Source organism: Lepisosteus oculatus, chromosome 7 (genome assembly GCF_040954835.1).
Source record: "Lepisosteus oculatus isolate fLepOcu1 chromosome 7, fLepOcu1.hap2, whole genome shotgun sequence".
Lineage (NCBI taxonomy): Eukaryota > Metazoa > Chordata > Actinopteri > Semionotiformes > Lepisosteidae > Lepisosteus > Lepisosteus oculatus.
Window position 1 is genome coordinate 8,479,307 of NC_090702.1, and position 27,285 is coordinate 8,506,591.

Below are 27,285 nucleotides of genomic sequence, written 5' to 3' on the forward strand. Positions count from 1 at the left end.
GTACCAAGGTTTGTAACAGGATAATTCCAAAAGTGGGTTTCAGTTCATTAGTTGAAAGACCACATAATTTAATATAATTTCAATTATATTAAATAATGTATTTCCTAACGTGCCTTCCTAACGTGATCATGATCATGTTAACAAAGCTTTTTCAGAAACATGGCAGTCTAGCACATATTCTGTGTTTTAACCCCTTTTCTTTCAAAAGTATAGCCCACAATGAACAATGAAATACATACAGTACAATAAATTTACAATCAGTTACTCTTTTTAACCTCAGGCCTCAGTGCAGGTGTGAGAAAATATTTGTGTCTTTCATACTGTCAATTTTTTAATTCCAGTGCCTCCAGGCTGGAATACTGTATATATAATTATCTTGTTGAACATCAATTTACTGTTATCCTTTGTTTTATACATATTTTGATTTCTATGTTACTCTGTGGTTTATTGATTTTACTTTGATTTAACACTGCTTTTACCACACTGTAATACAGTATACTTGTAGAAGGGACCAAATTTAATTTCGTGTACAGTATTGTTTTCAATGCTTGAATAACATTGTGTTTTTCTACACCGTAGATGTATCCTAAATGAGCGATAAAAAACATTGAATGCGGTTCTAGTGTCGAGATTATTTATGCTCTTCGATTATTCGTTAGTTAGATTTTTGCCTGCCCAAAGCCTTTTTGAACACCGATTAAGTGAGGTTCTCTTCACAATTTCTTTTTTCCTAAAATAAATAATGAGGAAATTAATGTTTGTTTTCCACTATTGCACAGACAGCTGAGGTTGCTTTGGCAAATCTGAAAAGCAAATATGAGAATGAGAAGTCCATGGTGACAGAGACCATGATGAAACTGCGGAATGAACTGAAGGCACTGAAGGAGGACGCTGCCACCTTCTCTTCCCTGAGGGCCATGTTTGCTACCAGGTGAGGAGTCACAGGACCTCTGAGTGTCCAGGAGAAATTATCTGCAGTGCAAATTCACAGGTAGAACCACCTCAAAGTGCTTTACAAGAGCCGAATTCCAAACACAAACTCTATAATGAACCTTTTCAAGAACACTGTTCACTTGGGTGCCCTGTTGTAACCACAAGAAGCTTATTTTCTTCTTCTTGGCATCTCCTTTCACCTTTTCATTTTAGTACGTTTTAGTTCTTTTTTAGTTCACTTAAATATCTCACAGCTGGCTCACAAATGTATCTTTTGACCAACTGCAAGTGTCACTGTCCCTGAGAGAGAAGTATTGTACAATTATACCACCACAAACCTCCCAGTGCTCAGGAAGTGTCATGAATCACTGTTTCCTAAGTTCACTGGTCCACCCTACTTTGACAGCACTCTGAAATGGGACTGTAGGAAACGAAAACCTATTGGCTGAAGGACTTTCAAGACATCCAAGTACATTGGCTAAAGAATTACTGAGCACTAATGATGCCCTCCATATACACCGGGCATTCTAGTGTTAAAAGTGATTAATTTCAACATCTTCAGACTTCCACAGTTCACTTCACTGGTTGGTTTAAATGGTGCAACAATCTAAAATAACATTTTCCCACATTGTCTCCACACACATTGTGGAGTGTGAAATGGCATTCATCTGTGAAGAATCACTCTCTCCGTCATCAGCTAACAGGTTCTTTGGCAAAACAGAATTTTATCTTGCAGATATGAATGATACCCTGAATGGCCTCTAAGCATGAAGATCATTTTTATCGACGCAGAGCTACGGTCATTGTGCTGACGCATGGGTCTTTGCTGCAGTCTGAAAACAATTATGCAGATAGATGGTCCTGGGCTGAGTGTGATGGCTCTCTGCCTTACGTGGCTTGTCCCATACAAAGCCTGTAGGATGTTTCAATCTCTAGACAAAACATTTCACATAGAAAACCTCATACAGTACATGTTGTTAACAAACCATTCAATCCAAATCAAGCTTTATCGTCCCCTGAGGGAAATTTGTTTTATGGCAGAGTTCTAAACAACAATACAAAAAAAACAGGCAAACAAAGAGTACAGTACAACAGTTGTTTTACATTGTTGAAAGAGAGATTGTAGAGGGAATTAAAGATTTCCTTCCTATTGGTGTTATACCAGGGGGCATCTCCCAGAGTACTGTGAATGAATAATGGAGGGGATGAGCCACTATTGCTCTTAGCCAAGTAGATACCAGTGTGTCTCTGGACTGTGGGAGGAAACTGGAGCTCACGAAGGAAAACCATTGCGCACATGTGCCACCCTAATTGCCTTATGCCATTAAAATGTTAAAAATGTATCTTGATGCTTTGTATTCACAAAAACAGTTTTATTCAATTCATCACCACTGATCTGAGTACCACGGCACCCTCTCACACACCACTTACAGCCCGTAACTTGCAGTTTCCTGTACTGCAAACCTGATGATCACAAGTATTGATGAAGACCAGTGGCCAAAGCTCTTGTGTCTGTGCCTCGCAGGTGCGACGAGTATGTGACGCAGCTGGACGAGATGCAGCGGCAGCTGGCGGCGGCAGAGGACGAAAAGAAGACGCTGAACTCGTTGCTTCGCATGGCCATCCAGCAGAAACTGGCCCTCACTCAGAGGCTGGAAGACCTGGAGTTCGATCACGAGCAGTCCCATCGCACCCGGGGCAAGGTGGCCAAAATCAAGAGCGGCACTCCCAAAGTAAGTCGAAAGGCAGCGGCCGGCACGCCCTTCCCAGCAGCCCACACACCGTCAGCTACAGTAGACAGCCCCAACGCACTCCTAGGCAGTCCACCTTCCCTCGAAGGTACGCCCTCCTGGACAGTAGGTGCCTCGCCGTTTAACATAGGCAACCCGCAGTGGACTTTAGGCACTCAGCACTTTACTGTAGATCCTATGTCGTTCACCACAGACTTGCGGCCACTCACTCCCAACACCACTGACAATAGTCACCTCTCTGAAGTAGAATCCCGGCAATCCTCCATACAATATCGGTCACCTGTGCCACGCACACGGCCGTCTACGCTGGGAACCCCACGACTGGTTATAGACGTGCCCACCTACACCCTTGTAACTCCTCCCACTACTCCTGGCCATCCACTATCCCAAACCCACAACTCCTAACACTGACAGTATAGAGGAGATCTGGGCTGTTGACACTAAGAGGAAGACAAACTGATTTGCTTTGTTTACATGGGGCCTTGTAAAGCAGTATGACCCACATCAGCTTTTTCTAAGACTTTTCCTCAGGGATAAAAACTGAAAGGAGCACATGTTGCCCCTGCCTTCTCATTACACCGCTGACCAGTGGTACTCTCGCCGAAAAAAAAACAAAAACATCTTTGGTTTATATTTGCGGATGTTTGTTTTCTCGGGATAATTCTTTTGAAAAGTGTTTGTTTAGGAGAAGCACTTGTGTGGGCAGTGCTCAGTATTTGTAAGACATATATTGTTTTGTTTTTCTAAAAAAGGGGAAACCAAAGACTTTTGTGTCAATTTACATTCTTTTGAGTGGATTAGCTTCTAGTTTGTGGAAGTCGAGAAGAATTGAAAAAGTCATTTGGCATTTTAGTAGCATGTCAAAGTTGCCTCTATCAAAAACCACAGAAAAGCATGAAGTAGTAGAGTTATCCAATCCAATATTTCTTGCTATAAATTCATAATACAATGACATTGTTTGAATACTGAAAAAAAAATTCTTGAATGAAACAGCCAACTGCTGTTTGGAATTCTTCTTCAAATGTGAGTTAGGACCCAACTTTATAATAGTAGAATAATTGTTTTAACTATTAAACTGAAGTTTTATTTAATCAAGTCAGGCACAACAGATACCGTTGAAATGCTCAAATTACAGTCACAACTGTTTCAGCAAATAGTCAATGTTTCCTACTTATCAACTGCATGCAATTGTGTAGATAGAAAAATATGGCTACATCGTTTTTATAGTCATATTTCCAAAAGGGCAGAAAAGGTGAAACCGTCCTTTTGTCTTCTTAACTATTAAATCACCTATTGAAAACTCAGGGAATTCAACACAAAGACCATTACAACCCCAATACAAGTTCAGTTCTGTGAGTGGGATTTCATCATATCAAGAAAAAAGTGATAAGTTAGTCTTTTTTGCTAAATTTTCTCTTTCTTGTGTAGTTTTCTTTACTATCACTAAGTAAAATAAGAGCTTTCTTATTTCTTAATAAGAGAAATCTTATTTCTTAAACATGTGCTTTGTACCAGATCCAAGTAAAACAGTTTTTGCACATATACTGTACTATGAAGTGCAAGATACATGGTCCTCTAATATACAGTGCTTTAAACACCCACAAGTATTGAAATAATGTGTCTATAAGTTTTCTTTCTATTATTCACTTTCTAACAACTGAAAACACAATTTTAGGATATATAGCATATAATTAAAATTAAGTTATGCTATGTTGAAATTGTTTAATGTACTAGAAAGGCCTCATATACTGTAGAATATTGTGTATAATTTTGGTTACCATATTATAGAAAAGGTATTCTGCTCTCGAATCAGTCCAGAAAAGAGCAACCATAGACATTCCAGAGCTAAATGTCAATATTACAAGGGATGCTAATACAAGTATTCAAACTCCTTGAAGTTTCTTTCTTTCAAAGTAGATTTCTTCAGAATGAACAGTGAAATATGAACTAGAGGGCACAAGTAGAAACTACATGGAAATGCATTTAAAAACTAAGACCAGGAAGCACGTCTTTACCTAAAGGGTTCTGAGAGTATGTATCAAGATAGCCAGCCATGTTGTTGAAGTTGATACCATGGCTTTGTTCAATTTTCCATCTCATTTTTTGGGCACAATTAACTTCGCACCATAAATGCTGTTCCAGATATAGAAATTATTTTGACACATAAAACCAGAATGAATATCTATCAAAAGTAAACATGAGGCAAAGTGAACCCCCTTCCTTTTTGTAAACAATTTCCTTCAAATGTATAGAACAGTTTTCCTTTCAGTCATGCATCACAACACCTACAAAGCAAAGATATGAAACTCTGCTTTAAACTTTCCGTACAACATACCGTACTTTGTCTTTAAATCAGTAGCATGTTTTATTAAGTACATGACCCTGTAAGTCTTTATTTACTAAAATATGGTGGTTAATGATCCAGACATTTACAGCCTGTGACTATCTACTGTATCAGCCTATAATATCATAAGTGAAGAAGCTGAGATGTCGCCTTCAGCTTTCCCCCTATGTACTGTATTCCTGTATGTTTGTAAAATGTTATTTCAAAAAATTATTGTGCATTTGTAAATCAAAATAAAGTAGTTCAGAAATGATCATGGGCAGCACAGTGGCGCAGTGGTTAGCATTTCTATCTCACAGTGCTAGGGCCCAGGCTTCGATTCTGAACTTGGGGTGTTATCTGTGTGGAGTTTGTGTGTTCTCGCCATATTCATATGGGTTTTTGCCAGTGTTCTGGTGTCCTCCAATAGTCCAAAGGCATACTGGAAGGTTAATTGGCTTCTAGGAAAACTGGCCCTGGTGTGAGTGTGTGCATGTCTGTGTTTTTAACTGTGTGTGCCCTGTGATGGATTAGTGTATCCTGCATTGTGCCCATTGCTAGTTAGGACAGGCTCCAGCTCCCCACAACCCTGAATTGGGTGAAGAGGTGAGAAAATGGATGGATGGATATGTGATCACATATTAATTGCAAATTAATTAAAATATAAAAAATGTTCACCCCCAAAAAAGAGAATCACAAGTAGAATGATAGCAATTTAATTGGAGAATTATTCAGCTAAAAACATTAAACTGAATTCTCCTGTCAAGATCTGTACAAAAAGTGCATTATCTCACATATTAAAAAACATCCTAACCTTTAAAACAAAGCAGTTTCCCTGCAGGTGCAAAAGAGATTTAAAGGTCAGTTGTGATTTCAGAGCAATAAATAATAACATTCATTCCACAATGAAACTTTAAACATTCCAGGTGAAGATACTTTCTAAATAAAGATACAGTATGTTCCTCTTTATATTGTTAAATAGACACTAATTCTTATGACTTTTGAATAGAATAATTAGTCAAAAACTTGAAAGGACCTTCTTTTAAGTCTGTGTGACACATTCCTGTAAACCTTTGGTTAAATTATCCTTGTTTTATAAGTCTCAACTTTACAGGTCTTGATTATTCTGATAGGGAAATAATACAATCCATCCATTTTCAGTTATGCTTTGAAGGGTCACAGTGAGCCAGACCCTAACCAGCAGTCACAGGGCACAAGGTGGGACTTTGCCAAGGTCTGGATGCCAGTTAATGTATTTAATCAATCAAGCAAGTAACTAACCTGATTGCTTTCACTTGGACCCCAAAATGGTTCACATATAAAACAGGACCTCCTTCATTTCCCACAGCAGGGCAGCACCCAGGTAGGAGTGCACAAGACAGTCGTGAGGTACAAGCCCAGAGTGGAATTTAGACACAATATCCCTACTCTTTCTATATGGGCCAAGGCATCTTTAATGAGCAAGTATCCAAAGTGCCAGTTAAAACATCTCATCCCAAGAACAAGATTTCCAATAGTAGTGTCCCTGAAACCATAGATAAAATTGAAATCATTGTTTGGGTAATTTTCTCTTAAACAGGATTGTATATACAGGTACATGTATTTGTACTATACTGTAAGTCGCATAACAAAAGAACTAAGCTTAATAAGAATTAGGCGATGGTTTCAATTTAGAACATATGTAATATATGATATAATATATGATACTGTACATATTTTATGTGTCAATTAAAATGAGATTTCTAGCCTGATAAAAACAATCTTCTGAACAAGTGTTTACCAGAATTACCAAACATATAAACTTACTGTATGTCTGAAGGAACAAGTAATAATAGGTTTATTCCATGCTGTAAAAAAGAAGAAAAACACAACGTTTCCACGGTCGAAACTTCTTTTTAACAGCATGGAATAAACCCATTACTTGTTCCTTTGCAACCTACGCATGCTGACGCAGCTACCCACCTGTATGTCTGAAGACTTGTGACAAAATCACCTTGTTTTATCATTTGTGTTGCATTAATACACTATGCTGTGCTTTAAAAGTGTAGAACACCTTTTAAATTCTTCCAGAATAACAGAAGGCATCTTTTGCAATAAGATATAACACCCCAATTTGTCAGAGAGTATACTAATAGCCTTATAGTGCAAACTATTTTTTTTTGTTCCACAGAAGTGAACTGAACAAAATCTCCTCTGGACTTGGGCTTTTTTTTGTTCTATGGGAAAGGGTTTTAGAAAAGTAATTAACAGTGTTTCTGGAATTTCTACAGGCCAAACAGCTGATATTAGAAGACCTTGAAAAATACTCTGCGGAGAATCTTAACAAACTGCTGTGTGAGTTGTAACCCAAAACTTGGCTTCCAAACCTTTTGCACTTGCTTTTGGAAGAGCTTTTTGACACAATTGTTTTTTGAGTTAGTAGAAGGTAAAACTATTTAATAGTAAGAATGAAACAGCCTACTGGACATATAGAGGTCTATACAGTCCTGATATCATGGGTCAGTCACTGAAATAGGTCTGGTTTACATATCCTGAATAGATCATTTCCTTGAGGATCCTTGCTTTGTCCCTATTACTGTTCCATCCTGTATGTACTGTATTTTATGGTAATAGGATTTGGAAACTTTGTTTTATGCTTCCCCTGTTTGTGTAAAATCCAATTTTCCACAGCTAAACATCCAGACAACCACTCTCATGTAAAGTACTTCTTGCACAAGGTGTGTGACTTTTGACTTGAAAGAGAAGAATAAAAATTACATTGCTTGGTAATTATTTACCACATCGTTATTCTGATAACACAGCAGGAGTAACCAGAGATGCCTCAGGAAACAGAAAATGCAAAGCACTTTTTCTGGAAGGTATCAAGGATACGTGAGAGGGGAATATCATGCCACCACTTGTTTGCCCACATGAAGTTAAAAAATTAACTTCCAAAACCGAGTAGGAGTTTTCAACTTTTTACTGGAAAAGCAGATGGATGTTACCTGAGTAAAAAAAAAGAAAGTTACTTAAACAGAAGTAGCAACTTATAAGTGAAATATAATATGATCATGTTTAATGCACCTTAAGCTTCTTAAATACACATACAGTAAATATTTTTAAAAGCTTTCATCTGAGGTTCTAAGTGTTTGGTTAAAGCACAGAATAAAAAAGTGGATACAAAGGTTAAAGTTAGTTTGAGTAAGGTAGAGCAACTCTGTGACACCCCGTCACTGTGATAGCATTAAATGTAATTACTGTAAGCCTGAAGCAAACACAGTGTGATATTAGAAACCTAGATTCATGACTACAGATTGTATGTTTTTAGTAATCATCCCTTAGTATCATGATGGCAGCATTTACCTGATCTACATAATAAAGGAGTCCCAGCATGTCTCACAATGCTAGATGAGATGTTTTTTGACTGTGGCCCAGACAAATTTAAACAGCACTAGGCAGAATTTTTGCTATAACAAAGAGCAACACCAAGCAGAGCTGAAATGCTTGAAGTACCACATCTTAAAACAGCTAAAAGTACAGTATATTAAAATCCTAAGAAAGATAATGGAAAGAAGTCTTTAAATAAAAGAACACTTTAAATAGCATAAAGGAAACAAAGAAAGAAATTTAAAGTATATATTAAATCATAAAGCAGACAAAGTATTGCCAAAATCTTGACCCCTGTGTGATTTATCGCTATGCATTATTTTGTAAAGTGTGATATAAAAGCAGAGTTTGAGTTGCTTTGGGATACACGGGTGATGTAAGGTACAAGCCCACATGGAGACAGAGACTAGATTGGAGTGTAGAAATAAAAAGAGTTTTAATTCATGCCAGGTACAGACTTGTTCAGAAGTATAAATAAGTAACACAATTAAGTAATGTAAAAATACAGTAGTGCTAGTCCAGGAGACATCACCAAAGTTAAAATGTTAGCTTGCACATTAAAAGCCATAGGAATCTAAAGCAAAGCATGTACAGTACATAAATCTAGAACCAGTTATTGAACAGAAAAAGGAGATGATTATCTTCAGTCTTGAACAAAGGAAATTGACAGGAGAATTGATCCAAGTACATAAAATCTTATATGGTAACGTACAGATAGAGGCAAACCATAGGACTATCTCAGTAGTGAAGAAGGGCACAGGATGAAAACTGGCAACCCAAAGGGAATTTGGTTAGGACAGGAAAACACTTCTTTACATGTTTCCTTATAGAAAGAGTTTCCTGTGTGTGGATAAAGCTCTTAGTTGGATGGGTGACACCCAAATTCTGGGTTCTTCCAAGAAACTGCTAGATGGAATTTTTTATTTCCTTGGCTATAAAAAAACAATTGTGTGTGTTAGGCCAAGTGGCCACCTTCCAACCTTGTGAGGAAAGGTTCACCGACTTTATTATGTTTAAGTCTGTTTGTATGCAAGCAGGTACATTACTCAAGGTGCCTCTTTCTTTGAGTATATAGACATGCACAAGGCAGTAGTACTAAACCAAATAAGATCCTATGCAGTTGGCTATAAGCAGTTAAGTTTTGGTTAGTTAGATACCAAACGTGTCTGTGAAGTAGGTCTCTTCTACTTGCCCAAAAAACAATTCCCCCAAGATGCGCTTTTATCCCTTTCTTTGAGGCACCCTATGTTACAGTTTATTTGTGGCTCTTTTTATTTCCTAATGCATGTGCTGAGCCTCACGTGTCTTGGGAATGGCACTGGTAAGAATTCAGGAGTCCTTTTTGTTTTCCTCTCAGTACCACTGCCCTGCCTCTCCCCGGAACTTGCCTTAGAGCAGCACAGGGTACTGACATCCACTCGGTCCACCCTGCAGCATGCCCTGTGCCAGAGAACTCTCCTCACTACCACATCCTCATACTGCACAGTTCTGGAGCAAGGATTCCCAGTCCTGGTCCTGGTAATCCACAAACCTGCTGGTTTGTGTTCAAGCTGAGCTGAACTGTGAACCCTCATGGGTCTAATTATAGTTACTCTCAACTTTTTAAAACTTAAATACATTAGAGGTTGCCTTTTTAAAGTCCTAAATGTGGCCCATAAAATGGAGACATTATGAGGGGAAAGATTTCCCATGAGAAATAATGGAAATGTGGGTCACTGGGGACTGGGATGATGTAATTATTTCCAGGGGGACATTAACTGTGACATATTTCTCCATTAGAATCAATATACTTCAACAGAAATAGGGACAATATACAGTAAATCCACAGTAGTATAGTGTGTAGTGTGCATAGTCGTTTTCTGTGTGTAAACCAAATGATAACTATAATAACCCATTAATTTAAGCACTTAACATTTGAAACCAGAATTTGAAAATTCACAGCAGTAAGGGATGTGGAATGCTATAGACGTACAAGATGGCGCGCTGTATTGCTTATTTACAGTACACAGGAAGATGAAAGCAAAATAATGTTAAAATTAATCTTTTATGTACAATATAATACTACATAAAGTTACATTTAATACTGTACATGTGACAAATAAAGACATTTAATACTATATAGAATAAAAATACGTTAACTTATCTACAGTAGCAGCCTAGTTTGCTTGCACTTCTTAATGTTTCTCTGAACCTCTTGGTCAGATTTTACTAGAAATTTGTCAGTTTTCACACAATGGACTTTAGGGTGCAGTTTGTGTCCTTTTGATGTAAAGCTGGGGACTTTACATGCACGGTCACACAAGTCGTTGGCATAAGAGTGGGGCGATGTTAAGTGGGGACCCCCTGTATTACACTTCAGAAATGTTCATTATTGGCAAACAGTTTGTGTCCTAGCACTGTTCTTGTTAGTTCAATCAATGTTTCAGTTGAGTAAATGTGATAAGTGAAGCACTCCCTGCCCAAGAATTCACTCTCTAGACACTAATTCTGCCATTTAATAAAACAAGGGTCTTCTTAGAGTGTTAAAGTAGAACTATCTAGATTTTACTTCTGTAAATCGCTTATTGTCCTGCTAAATAAACAACTTGACATGAACAAAAGGCCCCAGGATGACGTTTACAATAGTTTCTCCACTTTATTGTGTGCTAGACTTCTCACCTGGTTGTCATAATATGGGTAATTAGAAGAAGCCATGAGTGAAATTAGAGGTGTGAGTAATGCCAGATACTAGATACAGTACTTTTTATCCAGGTTTTTGTCGACATCGCAGAGCTGCACAAATTGAAGAAATTTGAAGTGCTGATTCTTGGTCAAAGAGGTTTAATTGGAGGCTAAATTGAGTAGAGGAGAACCAAGTGATGTATCTCTGCTGTCCTCACATCCTCCAGCAGTCTAGGTTAATAAATTCTCTCCCAAGCCAACGATAATGTGTCAAAATCATCAGGTTTAATATACTGTATATATATACTGTTTACCAAACCAGATAGGCTTGTGGAAGAGAATTGAAAAAGAAGTCTGTATTTTGTATATACACTGATGGAAAAAGAAACGCAACATTTTCTGGAATGAGAATACTATAGTTATAGCTTATGTACTTTCACAAAAAGTTGTCAGTTTGTTTTAAGCCCTCTGACCAGCAATACAGCTTTTGCAGTGAGGCATTGCAATTTGCCAATCACATGAAAGCTCGTTAGGTGCCCCTTTACCCAAGGAAGTCCAGGTGGAACAATGCCTGATCAGGTCACCTTTAAAAAGGCCTTAATTCAAAGTTTAGGTCACTGCAAGATGAAGGCCACACTTAATCAGTTTTCTGTGCATTCTATAGTGCCTTGGATATCACCAGGAGAGGGCTACTGTATTGGCATGCTGTATGTAGGCATGTCATGTGCCAGCGTTGCCAGACACTATGGAGTAAGCCGCTCCACTGTGTCCCGACTGCAGAGAAGGTTTCAGCTGGACAGATGACCTTCCAAGATCGGGTCGCCCTCGAGTGACCACACCAGAGCAGGACCAACACATCAGACAGGTTCATCAGAGAGATCGTTTCAGATCTGCAACCGGTACTGCTGCTGAAACTGCTGGTAGACACAATACCCGCATCAGTGACAGGACAGTGAGGCTCCATGCTGCTGGCCTTAGGGCAAGTCGACCTGTCAGAGGCCCTCTGCTCAAACCTCCTAGATGTCACACACGACTGGGTTGGGCCAGACAGAGGCTGCGATAGACCCGTCAGCAGTGGCATCAGGTCCTCTTCACAGATGAGTCACTCTTCAGCCTGTTCCACGCAGACAGGAGGGCCACAGTGTGGAGGAGGAGGTGTTGCATTTTTTTTCCATCAGTATATATATGTTCTCATTTCCCCAAAAGCAGACAAATAGGAAATGTTATCATTCACTTGCTTGATCGTTTATGCTTCTATTTATAAAGATTACTTCAATTTAGAGAGAAGAATCGCAATTTGGTGATCAAGGATTTTCATGTAGCAGGGATGTTTAATTTTATGCATGTGCAGAAACATTTTACCCACTTGAATTTGCCGAGCCTTCTGGATATTTATTTGTGTTCACCAAAACGTATTCCTTCCAAAGAAATGATCGCAAACTAAACTCTGACTGTGGAAGACTTGTTGAAGAGAAATCCTATGATTGTACACTGTTTGATTAGTAGAAGTACTACAATGCAACATAGGCACTAGCATCTGTTGAAACAGTACATGAGATTTTCAAAGTATATACAATATTTTTTATCAAAAGACACTAAGCAAATTCATTTGTGGACATTTGAATAACACATGTATTCACAAATATGTTATGTAAATGTGTACATTGCCACATACTGGACTGCATTATATAAAACCCTTAAATCTGAAACTATAGTAGCAGCCACAATACTGTATATGGTTTCTCCATGCTGTAGTAACTCTAAGGAGAAAAATTTAACTGATTAATGACCCCAGTCATAAGTTCATTATAAGTGAGCAATATTTTCCTTGTTTTGACATATGTTTGACCGCCAGCATTAAACCTACTAACTCAGTTGCTATGCATGTTGTGACCAGCAGAAGACATTAATGGCTCCAATTCTGTGCTGAAGAGATACATCTCTTAGGAACAAGCATGCCATTCTTTTAATAACTGCTAACAAACCGAAAACAGGCACATGTGGTTATGTGGAAAATTATAATGTAGCTATTTTTATTGTGATAAAAACTGTCTGATGTCTAACATCATTGTCACAGTCTCATATGTCCTTGAATGCAAAAGATCCACATGCTGTATTTCACATTATCTTCAGTCACCTTCCCACTAGTAAAATGCATTAGAGTGCTCTGGTTTTAAGCAGGGGTGTATGTAACAAAAGTTTTCTTTTAATTGACTTTGATGCATTTCATTGTAGTAGTTTGTCAGTTCAGTTTTTTTTTTACTGAAGGAACACTTTTGGGAAGGTGTTATTGAATCAATATGTTAAACCAAGTATAAGCAAATCCAGGAGATGACAGTACTGTAGTAGCAGTGGAATGTTGTATAGGCCTTTTAAATGTTGTACATTACATTTGTATTTATGTGTACATAGTGGGTCTTGGAACATGTATCTCTGTTGTCTCTGTGTAACACTGTAAAGAAAATATATTATTCAGAAATGTTCAAGACTTGCACACGTCTTTTTCTTCATAAACGTCTTTGTTAAATGTACTAACATCATGTCCACTTCTCCATGGGATTAAAAGAGGAATGCCTTGTCAATTGAGTTTATCTTTTAAAGTTTAGGTTTTACTTTTCAGATTTTATTTATAGTACTTTCTGTAGCAAAGGCATCTAGTGAATTTGAAGCAATGAGAGGCAGTTGACTACTGTGTGAAATTGCAGCTCCATGTTATTCGTTCACATATTGAATAGTGCAGCATTTCCCTTTTTCATCATGTCAAGAGAGTACCATTTGTTACAGCCCTTTCTGATAGTTTTAACTCTTACGTTTTCTATTTTCCAGTACCTGCAGATTCTTCTCCAGGTCTGAATGTGCACACTTTGCTTTGTGACGGATATTTAAAGAGTGGTCATATTTAACAGATGACAAAAATGATGTCGTTTTCCTCAGAAAACTATTATTTTTATAATTGAATTTAACTATAAATGAATTAAGTATAGTTAAGTTATGCTGTGGTTGTGATAAAATAAATAATACAAATCTAAAAGTATTCATCTTGGATAAAACAGATCTGACTTTGTGAAGGCTTACCTAATACTGAAATGCGATTTTAAATGCTTTAAGCAGAAATTTGGCAGGTAGATCAGATCCTGAATCGACCATTTCTGTTCTCCTACTGTACATACATGTATCTCACCTCCTGCACATCGCTGAGACATCTGTTTGGACCACTTCCTAATGAACTCATCTCCTTATTGAATGTATTAGGATCTGACCAACAACCAACTAATCTTAAATTCTGATGCTCTAGCCCAGATTAAATAAAAAAAAACTTCAAATCACAAATTACAGAGCCATTGCTGGGTAGAATTTCCTTAGCCAGGGGCTTCTTGTTTCTATATTGTTCACCATCAGATTCTGGCTTTATAATGTGTTCTTGGAGGATTGGTTATTGGTTAAGATTTATGATTTAACCTGAGAATCTCAGTCACAGTCAGCTAGTGACATGAAACGCCTGTGTCACTGAGCTCATTGAGCTCAGAGAAATCTATCAGTTAATTTCTGATTCTCTTCTATTGAAACTAGGAGAACAATGGTTTATTTATGATTTCTTTCTTATGGCACTTTGCTTGATTTATTTTTTTAGGAGAATGCCTAAAACTATTTTAAAAAACTTAAATTATTGTATACAGGACAGTAAAATTGCTTCTATTGAATGCTCATTTACCTCTGTAATATGCAGGACTTCAGTTTGTTCATATACGTCTGAGTGTTCTGGAAGTCAAATTTCTTTAGGGCATCAAATATAGTATTGGATATTTATTTTAGATTTTGAGTCATGCATTTAAACATAACTGACACACATTCTGAGATAAACCTATTATTATTTTTTTCATAAACTTATGCTATTCACAACCATTTTTCTAAAGACTTAAGTATTTGTTGCATACGGGCCCCATTCCACTAGATGACCTCGTTGCAGACCCATCTGTGGGTGATTTTTCCACTCTCTTTCTCACTACACTATTTTCTTTCACAGTACACAACCCAACACATTTCATTTTCATGTAATTTTCTCCCACGCGTTTCACACTGACATTTCTCATTCATTCGGGTATGACCAGAGGGGCAAGTAGACCTGCTGCAGTCTGGAAGCCTGTTTCTGTCAGAACCCCTCCTGCTTCCTAGACCTCACACAAGCTGTAATTCTCCTTCCGGGGGAAGACTGCAGGTGTTCTCCACCAGCCGTCTTCACACTCTCACAAACCAACAGCTCCTGAGCGACTATGACCGACAGCACTCAGGTAACCAGGCCACACCTGCTCTCCCGCATCTCTCAGCCAACCTTCAATTCTCCCAGGCTTCATAGTCTACAGCCAGTCCTAATCCCTGGCGAATGCAACCATCCTTCTCTGTTTCCCAAAAGGTTGCTTTTCACTCACAGCCCCAGCGGGTGGCATGGTGTCCATTTAGGCTGCAATTCATACTTCGCCATGGCACTCAAAGGCTAGAGCACTGCAGCTGCAACTGCACATAAACTCTTCTGATGACCTCAGTCAAACAGCACTCACACAGCACACCCTGTACTGTTTTTTTTTCCCTACAGTGGCCCTTTAGCCTTCAGCTCTCTGACCAGCCTTACTGCATCTCTGCCAAATACAGATATTTAAAACTTCCCTGCAGCAGCTGGTGACTGGTTCTAACACCTGGTCAGTTTGCATGTCTAATTCATGGGTTGCTGTTTCAAGGAGGAGGGGTTTTTCTTTCTCTCTCTCTGCGGTCTGAGAGAGTTGAACAGACTCCTCAGACTCAGACTCTAGCAGCCGTTCTCTGCTCTCTGAGAGTCTGTGCAGCCTCCTTTAGAGCAGTAAGATAGACTCTATAAATAGGATCGTTACAGCGGTAGCTTGGCAAACCATCAGTTCCCTACAGCTGCTGCAATCTACACAAATAGTGGCTTGTGAGCTGTTACAGTATGCGGTCTGCACATCTTGATTCAGGAGAGAACAAAGTTTGACTTTCAAATATGTTTGTAGACCCCAAGCAGTGATAATTATGAGACCAAATACAATTAATAAGAATGAAAAAAAAATTGGTATAAAAATATATCTCAAAAGCAATTAAAATATGTAGGTGAAACACTGCTATTGTAGTCTAAATTAAGGTACTTTACCCACATGGCTTCAGTAGAATACCCAGCTGTACAAATAGGTGCAAATGTACACTAAGCAGTTTTGTGTAAGGGCATCAAGTGTATTAGTACTACCAAGCTGTTAATAAGTGCAAATTAGATTTGAGAGAAAATGAAGGATAATAGATGACACAGATGCTTCATAGGATGGCCTTAGCATGAGATTGCACTTAAGTGATTTCCATGATTATGGCCGAAAACAATTATTTATGATTAAAAAAGAAGAATTATATTCTTCAATTCCAGCAGTGCAATGCTCTTTCAGGCAAATTTGTGAAGTTAATTTCAGGTGTTTTCACTCAAGGACCTTCACACTGGCTTTGCTCTCAGCCAGTGGAATTAAATGTAAAACAACTTAACACTATCTTTTACCTTATGAAAATTATGAAGCCATATTGTTTTTGCCCTGTGTATTACCGTCATCTCCAAGATGATTAAGTCACAGCAATATTTTCACAGCAAATCTTAAACTCTGTTTTAAAATATATCTAGTAATGGAGACAAAATAAATATTTCTATTTTTTTGTTTTTCTGAGTACAAGTATGCCTTTCACCTTTCACCCGACAAACTATAACCGAACATGGCACCTGGTGTCAGAAAGATGGAAAATTGATAATCTGTAAATTGTTATCCATGTTTCAACTCCTTTCACACATATTGATGCATGTAATTATCTTAGACATTCATCAGATTTTATCACCATTTCATGTTTCACACATTTTACCTTCAGGAATATTGATTCATATTTCAGGGACAGCAATGTCAAAAAACTATATACCTATGAGATAACATTTCATCTGAATTTCAGAATTGTGTATGTTCATCTACAATACAGTATTTATCTTCCAAAAACTTCCTACCATTTTCTGTAATGAATTCTGCAATGCGTTCAATATTTTAATGTCCAGATTAATTGGTGTCTCTAAATTGCCCCTGGTTGTGTGTGTGGTGTGCCATGGGTTGGTATCCCATTTGGGAGTGTGTCCTGTACCCACCAGGTCTGATTCACTGCCCTTTGAGGAAAAAGTAGTTAAGTAATAATAAATAATAAACTTTATTTTATATAGCGCCTTTAAAGGTGGCTTTTCAAAGCGCTTAAGTAAAAGTAAAACTGGTAGATAGAATTCCCCAGATGTGTGTTAATGGTGATATCTGGTGATGAGTTCAGGGAATGCTGTTTGTCAATTCAGATTACGTGCAATATTCATTTGTAAAAGTTTTAACTTCAGGTGTTAAAAGAAATAAAGGAACTCCAATTCACGTGATAAAAAGCACTGGTTTGCTCCTTCTAGAGTGAAATGCATAGTGTTGCATATAAGTGATTCTGTTTTTTAAAATTGAGTTTCATGTTATGCAAATAATATAAAACATTATAAAATATTAAACAGATTTGAAACTCTAAAAATGCATCAGAAAATAACTGACAGGCCCTGTACCTTGCCTTTTGACAATCAGTAAGTCCAGGAGCAGAATGACCACTTTCCATTTCTTATTAAATAATAAAAGTATGAACTGTAAGCAAATGTTATGTGTCCTAAGTTATTTATTTCAAGATGTCAAATATACATTTCTGCTGTATTTTTTAATACACTTCTACACAGATTTGAGTAGAAGTATACTGTATGGCAAGTTTCAGTTGCCATAAGAAATGTCCCCAAGCAGGTAGCCTCTTATCTGTACCAGTTTGCATTGTCTGCTTTACACCAGTTGCTTGATGGAACTAATCTAGTGATTTTACAGTATCTAGATGTGTTGTAAAGGCACTAGTCTGAGAAGACTGACCTTTCCTTATATAACCCTTCCTCCCAGTGGAACCCAAGGTCAATGTCCTCCTGGAACAGTACCCTTTAATATTTTGTATACACAGTAGAGCCCTGGTTAGGGTCTTGAATTAAAGGGCATCCCTTGGACATTCTGTCTGAACCTTCAGAATTTTTATGTCTTACTCAGTACACATACAGTATTAGAAAGGAGTATTCAAGGAAAACAGGAAAAAATAAAAACATTTTACAGTAAATTTCTCAAGTATACCACTACTTGTTATACTTAAGATGTAAATTCCTTGTTCAAGATCTTCTCAAATATGTCTACTACCTTGGATAAGCCTTTGATAGGGATTGAAGAAATATTAAAAAAAAACATTTATATGAAGACAGGACCTGGAATAATTTCCTGTGCCCTCTAAAATATGTGAAATAAATAATAAAAAAATGAAAAGAATATATTTGTTTCCATTGCGTGACTTCTGGCAGTGCTAAAGAGCCAATTTATGGTGTTTGCGGAGAAATAAAAAGTGTGTTTTCGCACCTTTTGTATACTTCTGGGGTGTATTTATGACATGATGATAAGAGGCTTTGTAATTTTTCTTCATTTCATTGACAGAACAAAACTGGCAATAGGAAGGAGAACCATGAACCACCCTAAGTCTCTAATAGTCAGAATTTCCCGAAATTAGTTATTTCTACCTATTAGATCAGCATTATGCATAGCTGGTTGATTTTGAAAAATAAAAGGGGCCTACGATAGCATTTAGTTTTTGAAACGTGGGTTTGTTTTCTTTTCATTTTTGCTTTTTTCAAAATGAATTTTGGTGAATGTTCTACTTTTGTGATTATATTATGCTGGAGAATTGATTAATTACTAATTGAAACTAGTGCTTCTCTGCACTGAAATGTCCGATAAATATGCCTATGAAAAAATATTCATTTGCTTATGCTGTTGTATCTTGTTAGAAACACACTGTTGAAAAGTTCAGGTTGTCATGTGAAATATAGTCCAAGTGAATTATGCCTTTAAATGGTTTGTTTTTTACAAACTAGTTTTATTGCTGTGAAAACAAACTTAATGGTTGTATATTGGATATTGTCCAAGAATATGGGAGATCGCTTGCATTTGCAATACTTTTGAGAAATGATTTTAAAAAATTGTTTTTGGTATTGAGAAGTGTCGCATTCAAAGCAAATATACATGCAGTATATTGTTGGATATGATTCTAGTGGAGGATATAATCACTCATCTGTAAATCTGAAATTACAAGTGACAAGGTAAAACTAATACAGCTTTCCCACTGTGCAGTTGTGAAAAATGCCATGATGCAAAGGGCTAAATTGATTGACTGTTAAGCTTATTCTGTGTGAAGAAACACTTTCAGGCTCTTCTATACCAGCATGCCTTTCAAAACCTGTAGAAATAGTTTCAACACGAGACTAATGCACATAGCTCTAAAGTGTTTTAATCTGTTGAGCATGCTTTTTTATCCAGAGTAGCCAGGGATTTTTAATACAGGCCTCACAGAAATTATTTTAAGTTACTCACAAATACTACATGTGAATCAAACAGTCAGGCTGTGCTTTATTTAAAATCATTTTTAAAAAAGAAATGAATTATGATGAATTAATTAACATTTGATTTACCACTTTCTTTAATCTAAGCAGAGTTGCTTTAAGTAGAGTTCCTGGGAGGGCAAGGCCTCTTTGTGTCCAAATATCGATGCCTTTGACATATATCGTATGCTGGACTTTTTTATCTTGAGAGTAAAACAAAAATTTAGGGCAGAAAAAATAGAACCAGGCACTCATATTTTGGTCTCCTTGGCAAGCCATTCCTCCCTTGATCTCAAGCCATCCTTTGCCTCAGCGTTTGTGTGCTACTAACCCTTGACTGTTCCCTTTCTGTATATCTGTCTAATTTATCAGTTTCTTGTAGATTGTCAGCAGCCTGCTGCCTCAGTACCGCCACTCTCCCCACAACTAAGGCGAGGGAAAGCTTCTCGAACCGAAAGGTAACCTTTTAGCTGACCCCTCGTGCTGTAGTCACCCCCTCAGCCGCATGGAGAGAGTGTATCACTAGCTGCACTCAGTGCCGCCATATTGATGCACTGTAGTTTTGCATGGAACACTTGAGCACAAACTCCAGTTATCGCCACACACTCTCTGTCTTTTCCCACTTCTAGTTCTTAGTGCTTTCCTATATCTGCTTCTGTTCTACCCCCTAAGATCCAGCCATCATTAGGCGGTAGCTTTCATGTGTGTTTAACTCATCTTTCATGAAGTATAACACACAAAAAAGACAGCAGTACAGTCATGGGCAAAAAGTTCAGGCGGGAAGTAAATTGCATTACTTCATCTGCACTTCTTCTGCACCAGCTGCGCCAATCTGAACACTTACCGTACAACAATAAAGCATCGATAAACAAAAATAAATATATAGAAGACGTGGAATTTCTACTGCTAATGCAAATAGTACAGGATCATGAAGAATATGTTCTTTTTTAAAAGAAAGGACATAGGCATGTTGCTTTCCTTTCTTGACATTTACAGCTGTCTATCTGAAAATCTGTCATGTTCTAGAATTTCGAAATGGAAGCCAGTTCCTCAGCTGATTTGCCTGTAAACTATCCTCTCTCTGTCTGTACTGGAATAAATTGCCAAAAAAATCTTCTGAATGGTCATTTGTTTTCTATTTGTATTTTATTTGTGACGCCCATGGATTTTTGTTTCAAACCATTTCACCCTAAGTGAAATTGAGTGTTTGTTATAGAGGCATGACAAAAAGGAAAAGGAATGCCACAGCTAATTTCATTCTCAATATGGAAGCAACGCTCACCTGTCTTGTGCCACCACTTGTGGGAAGGCATTTGAAAATGGTGGGTTTCAGTGTACACAACACAGCTCTCCCTGACAGCAAGGCAACTGCTGACAAATCTCCAGTGGTAACCTTTCAAATGGTGCCATAACTGTATTATAATTCTATATTATATAGCCTCTACTGGATGTTTTTGAATTTGCTCTGTCCATTTTTTAAACGTGCGTTACGTTCATGGGTGTTTGTGAAAGGTCATACTATACTGTGACTCCTAGCTCCTCTTCATTTTTGCACTGCTTTCACCTCTGCTTTTTACAGGATTCACTTCTGCAATCACTGCGTACAGCATATATCTCTTATTTCTTTTCCCCTTTTTTTGTTTTGTTTTCTTCTTTCCTCTCGCAATTTGCAGTCGTAGTGTACCAGTAGCTCCCCAAGAGGAACAGGCACATTCCAGCGCTCCTTGTGTTCCACTCAACTGTCTATCTAAGCCACCTCCTTGCCCTTAGCCCTGCGCACAGGCCCATCCTAGAACTCAGCCCGGACCCTACCAGGAGTGGCTGCCCAGCCTGCCAGACTCTCCTGCTCTGTTGCTCACTGACTCTCCAGGCCTCAATCCCCGACCTACAGACTGAGGCGACAGGAGGAGGCAGGGGTCACAAGATGTGTGGGAGCACGAGGCACTTTCTGAAAGTGGAAGGCCGGATTTTAAGAACAACGACACGTAGAGAAAATATTTATTATAATCACTTTTTTTGGAAAGCATCAAACCTGAATATAAATCCAACTTGAATTGGTCTTTCCCTCCTCTCATCCTTGCATGGCCAGTCCAGAAAAAAAAAATTGTACAATGAACCTTTTGTTGGAAATATTTCCCACACACTTTGTCCAAGTGTCTTCAGCAGAGATGCAAACATTCTGAAAATCAAGAAAATAATTATTCATTGCGGCACTGAAAATGGCAGAAATACTGTACTCAAGAGTGTCAATCTTTCAGCTGCTGGCAGTCTTTCAGAGATGACGTTTCTTCAGGTCCCAGATGGAAACATTGACACTTCCTAGTGTGGTGTATCTGCTGTTTAGGAACTGTAAAATGAGGACAGTTGTTTCTTGCTTGATTTAAATACTGAAAATGCCTAAAATGACAGCTAATCCATTCAAGGAATGAGAGAGATGCACAAGGAAATGTGTTTCTATTGGCTTTTAAAGTCCCAAATTGGACAGTTTCTCTCAGTGTTAAGAATATTGAACTCTTCTGGTTGCATTTCTGAAACAACAATGAGAAAACATACTGTAGTACCTTCTACATGCATAAAAAGTAATCTTTTTTACTTTTGAGTATTTTGAAAGAAAGATTAGGTCTGTGTGAGAAAGATAGGAGGAATTAAAAAAGTGGATTTTACCTTACAGTACCTTATCTTTTAAAATGGTTGGTTGAGATTAAAACTTGTCAAATATCTAAGCTAATGTCAGATCTGAAACTAATGTCAGATCTGAAGTAGGCCACATTAGTTCTGACAAGGGTGTTTTGTATATGTTCATAAATATTTATTTTTTATTAAATATTATTTTGTATTTATTTGATCATTCAGTCTGTATTGGTCATCAGTCATTTTGGTTTTTTATTTTCCTGTTTATTTTAGAAAACTGCGGAGATACAACATTTATACGATAGTTACAATAAAAACAGTAGGTCAGTATTTGGTCATACTGTATGCATTGCACAAAAGGTTGGGTATGTAGTGAAGAGTGTTGACTATTCACTCAAATCTACTTGCAAAACTTACAACTTACAAAAATGTTTTATGATGTTTCATTTTGAGCAGTATTGTGAATTAGTAATTAGTGTGTTCTGTTTGGACTAGAATACTTTTTTTTCTGTACAAAGGAAGATGCTGTATGCTATGAATTATTTTGAATTTCAAAATGCAGTACATTTAGGGCAGCCCTCCTAAGACCTTTCTGTCAATTTTATTTTCAGAAATGTTCATCTTGCTGGTTCAAAATACCATTACCAATCAGGAGCAGGTTTAAGCCTTTGGTTTAATGTATGTAGTAGCATTGCACAGATGGAAGTATTTCCATACCCAGAATGAGGACTTATTGATGACTTGAACTGATGTCTTCTTGTTTAAGTGTTAGGTCACCAAAATGCTTTGGTTATTAAAACTGATGATGAAAAAAACATTCTGAAAAATAACTGAAGTGGAGTTAGACTTGTTCTAACCCATAATGACCAGATAAGTCTTTCTTTTCTGAAGAAAGCCAGGTGCCTTTACCCTTTCTCAATACAAAGAGTATATTAACTACATCACAGCTGGGATTTAATGAAATGCCCATGTTAACATTTAGACATTCTCCAAAAACAGCTTGCATTTCAGAATCAGCTTTACAAAACCTCTTCACTTCCAAGCACCTTTCTTAAGAAGCACAAATTGTCATATCCAACTATGCATTAACATAGCCACGTAAAGTCTCATTCATTGGCCTGCAATCCAAATGTGCCTGTATACATATTTAACTTACATAGTATGCTGGAGAAGATATCTATAGAAGAACCCCCAAGCTGAAAAGATGAAAAAGGCCTTTTGACCAGTCAAACTTATTCTGGTAAAAAGATTGATCTGTTGGAAATCAGTTGAAAAAAACATAAAATGAAACCTCCCCTGAATTGCTGAATAATAAATTAAATTTCACAACTTGTTGTGTTTACTCGGGCCTTCCACTTCACATTGAAATGATTCCAATCTGCTGTAACAGTTTGGCTCAGAATGCTATTAAAATGTTTGCCATGGTGCGGAATTCAATGCAAAGAAAAAAGGAAATTAATTCTGAACTGGATTTTGATCATCAACCATTAGGGGCTGTCAGTAATATACTACTCAGAAAGGAATGTCATCACCACGATCGCAATTAGGAGCAACTTCATCGTTTATTAATGTTACTTCATCACAGAATTTCAATATTCAGAAGAAAAGGGATTTTTCTTTTCATACTGGAGAACTAAATAGTGTTGAGGGTTTAAGATTTACTCAGTCACACCTAGATAGGACTGTAACATAGCTCCAGCCATCCATCCAGATTCATTATGCTGCTTCTCGTGGTAAGGATTACTGTATTATCAATCTCAGTAAAGTGGACTAGACCTTCCTTTTCTCAGAATTGTATTCCAGTGCTTCCTGATTTCCAGGCATTCTTGAGCATGCTGGGAGACTTAATCTCGCCGTCACGCCCTGGCCTGGCCGCAAATTCTCCACCTAGGAAGCTGTACCCAAAAACACTCCAAAAAAGGGAGACTTTCTTTAAAGTGTGCTTGTCAGTTCCCTGAACCACCTAAATTACCTCCTCTCAATCCTGGGGAGTAAAAGCTCAATTCTGAGGCTTACTGTTATCATTTTACGATTGACCACCCTAATCGTACAGTCCAGAACTTCCAGTATTTCAGGACAGATCTCTTCCATTCATGCTGCAATACCACAACATAGGCACTTGACCGCTGAATTTGGCAACACTGATAGATCCTAGCACATGCGAGGCTTCCAGCACTGCCTCCTAGAAGGAACACATGTCCTACTGGCGTCCACCAGCAAATCCTTGGGTTACTGCCATGACAGTCACCAACTGCCTTTAAACCACAGCCTCAGTGATTTAAGTCTTGCAAAGGAACATTCAGACTCGGTGTCCTCAGCTTCACACAGGATACAAGAAAACTTATCCCAGAGGTTTAAGCTGTAATGATGCCTCCAAGAATTATCCACAGGGTATTCCCTGGTGATTCTCACTGCAAATTTTGCAGATTCGCAACCCAGTGGTAAACATACCACTGTAGGTCCACCGATAAGACTATAACATTGATCATCAACCTTCAGCCCATGGTACTTTGGTACCAAGTAGACTTACGTTTTTTTACGAATAACATGATTAGCACAGAACTCCAATAACCAATTGGGGTCAAATCGGGAAGACAGTGGTTACCAATAAACCCCTTGGGTACCTTCACCTTTTATGAGCATTGAAGTCACCTTGTACTGCTGCGGGTGTAGAAGTTTGCACCCCATTAAGTATTGAACACACTATCTTCAAGAAGGCTGAAAATTCCTAGCTACTGTTTGGTGAATAATCTCATGCTCAACAGTTTTTTTTTTAACTCTGAAATGTGAAGCGTCATTAACGAAAAATCTCTTGTCCACTGAGAAAATTTCCAACCATGTGGCCTTCACTTGAGGGAACACCTGCCTAAACCACTCACACAGGGCCATTCTTTCTTGAGACACTTCATTCTAAAGCCAATGTTGTGTATTGTGTTGAGACTGCCTTCTCCATCAGCATTCATTCTTTCCGCAAAAGTGAAGCACCATTCCATGTCCTAACATTCTTTCTCCATTGCCAAGGTACAGTCCATCTCGTATCTCTTCCCTCCTACTGCCATACAGGCATTACACACAACCATCACCCTTCGTCTTGCAGGTGTTGAACCCAAAAGGCAGAATCACCGCACTATTTTAGGCTAAACAACTAGATTGTGATTATGGTAGAGTCTGACAAATAGCAGAAAGCAGAGGATTATTTATAGCATGAAAGCACAGTTCATATACAATTGTTATAGTTGTTGAAGCGGATAACTGGCTTCTTTCAAGCAAAGACTTTTCTTGAAACTTCTTTTTTTTTTTTAAAACAAGGTCCATGGATAAACTAGCTATGAGGAACCAAACAGTCTAGATAGGCTCAATAGCCTCCCCTGATTTTTTTCTATTTCTCAAGCAGGCTATACTCAGTGCCACCGGGCTGATTCATTGGCCAAGTGGTTCTAATATTTAGGCAAGTCAGTGAAGGCTCTGATCTGCATGCCTTGGTTTTCTAAATCAAATCAACCTGTATGGACAATGTTCGAGTGCTTCCTCATTAAAGCAACATACAAATAAATGAATATATGTGTAATCATCTGTGAATTTATGTTCCACAAAGTTATTTCAGATATAATTTTCACAACAATCTTCATATGTTTTCAGTTTTTACGAAAGCAGCAGATAAAAACAATAGAAAATGGGGATTCAGTGTGTTACCATGTAACAAAATGGGAAAAGGCACTTTTGTTTTTACATGACCATTAACTCTATTTCCCTGCATTGAGACCCTTTTTTGCAATTGTTGTAGGCAGAGGTTTGAGGAAGGGTAAAATCTCAATAAAAAATCATCTTTCTTTTCAGAATCTTAGAGCTAATGTCAGGGGTCGTATAGTAAACCTAATCCTACATAACATACCACACGTTTCTGTAACCCCACATGCACAAACACACACAAATAAATAAAAATATTGTGTGGTACTACAGCCCAAATTCTTATGGATGTCTGCAGGACTTCTACACATAATATAAGCCTGGAACTTGAAGAGATTAAAAACAAGGAATTCCAGATGTTATTTGCAAAGATGCAAGCACTTTGCACCAACAGTTGTTATGGAAGTTTAGGGTCACAAAAAGCAATGCTCTTTTAACTCATTGTGATATTTTTACTGACAACCATATGAAGCCATATGAAAGGATAGTCATTCACCTTTTCTGACTCTGAAAGTAATACTAGAGGTGTGTTTTTTTTATTTTTTAAGGCAATTAAAAAATGTCTGAATCCATATTAGAAACTGTCCTGAATTGGTTTTCCAGAATAAACTGCTTTTCTTTGAAGTGGTAATTGTGAAACATTAAATGATTTTTCAGAAGGATAAAAATGTGCCACCATATAGTTTTGGGGTTCTTTTTACTGTGCATTTGAGTAACCTAATGGATTTTTAAGTTGCATGAGCATTTATACCTGACTAGCCATTCACATGTTACTGATGTGTTTTTGTGTTTTTTTTAAGAATGATGGTACTGTATGTGTATTTTGGGTGAGATTTCAATAAGGAAATTCAGATAGGAAACTCAAGTAATTTTAAGACCTTAGGCCTTTTTGAAATTCATATTACATAGATGCCATTCATTGAGGTGAATCATTTTAAGAAACCTGAATGTACTTTGGCTGTGATATAGAAACAAAACAATCGTCCTTCCTCTTGGTGTTGTCAAAGACGTAACTGTTCAAATTTTCCTAAAGAAAGACAGTTAAAGCATGTTTATAACACTGATGGAAACTGTTTGTCAGATATATTGTAACACAATACAGCACTAAGAGAGTGGGAATCTGAGAAGGAATGGCAGTGGTGTTGTGAAAAATGCAATGTGAAAGGTCTAAAACTCAAGGTCCAACCTGAACGTTTCACTCATTGTTTGTGAAGAACAAGAACTCTTTGGTTGTTTGCACAAGTTAAGTTCCTGTCTGTGGGATGGCCTGACAGAAAAGCAGGAAAACCTAAATAAAAAAGAAAACAAGAAATACAAAAAAGACAGCAATATACTGTATTGGGTTTTACATTTTTATTTCTTATTATATTGAAATGAACAGTGTAATACCTACCTGTTTCCAGATAAAATAAACAGACTATCCTTGGACTGTT

The 27,285-nt window shown here is 37.6% G+C and overlaps 1 protein-coding gene across 4 annotated transcripts in view; it reads left to right on the plus strand.

The window, feature by feature from the left end:
- bicd1a (bicaudal D homolog 1a) overlaps positions 1-27,285 on the plus strand; it is a 141,682-nt gene extending 114,397 nt beyond the window's left edge. For 2 of the 4 annotated variants that reach the window (XM_069192118.1, XM_006633704.3), the window contains exons 6-9: positions 780-931; positions 2,459-2,666; positions 19,907-19,992; positions 21,208-27,285. In XM_069192118.1, the coding sequence (XP_069048219.1) occupies positions 780-931; positions 2,459-2,666; positions 19,907-19,992; positions 21,208-21,304 (543 nt within the window). In that variant the 3' untranslated portion in view covers positions 21,305-27,285. The remainder of the gene's footprint in view (positions 1-779; positions 932-2,458; positions 2,667-19,906; positions 19,993-21,207) is intronic. The other 2 variants (XM_069192120.1, XM_015353093.2) reach the window with 2 other exon arrangements.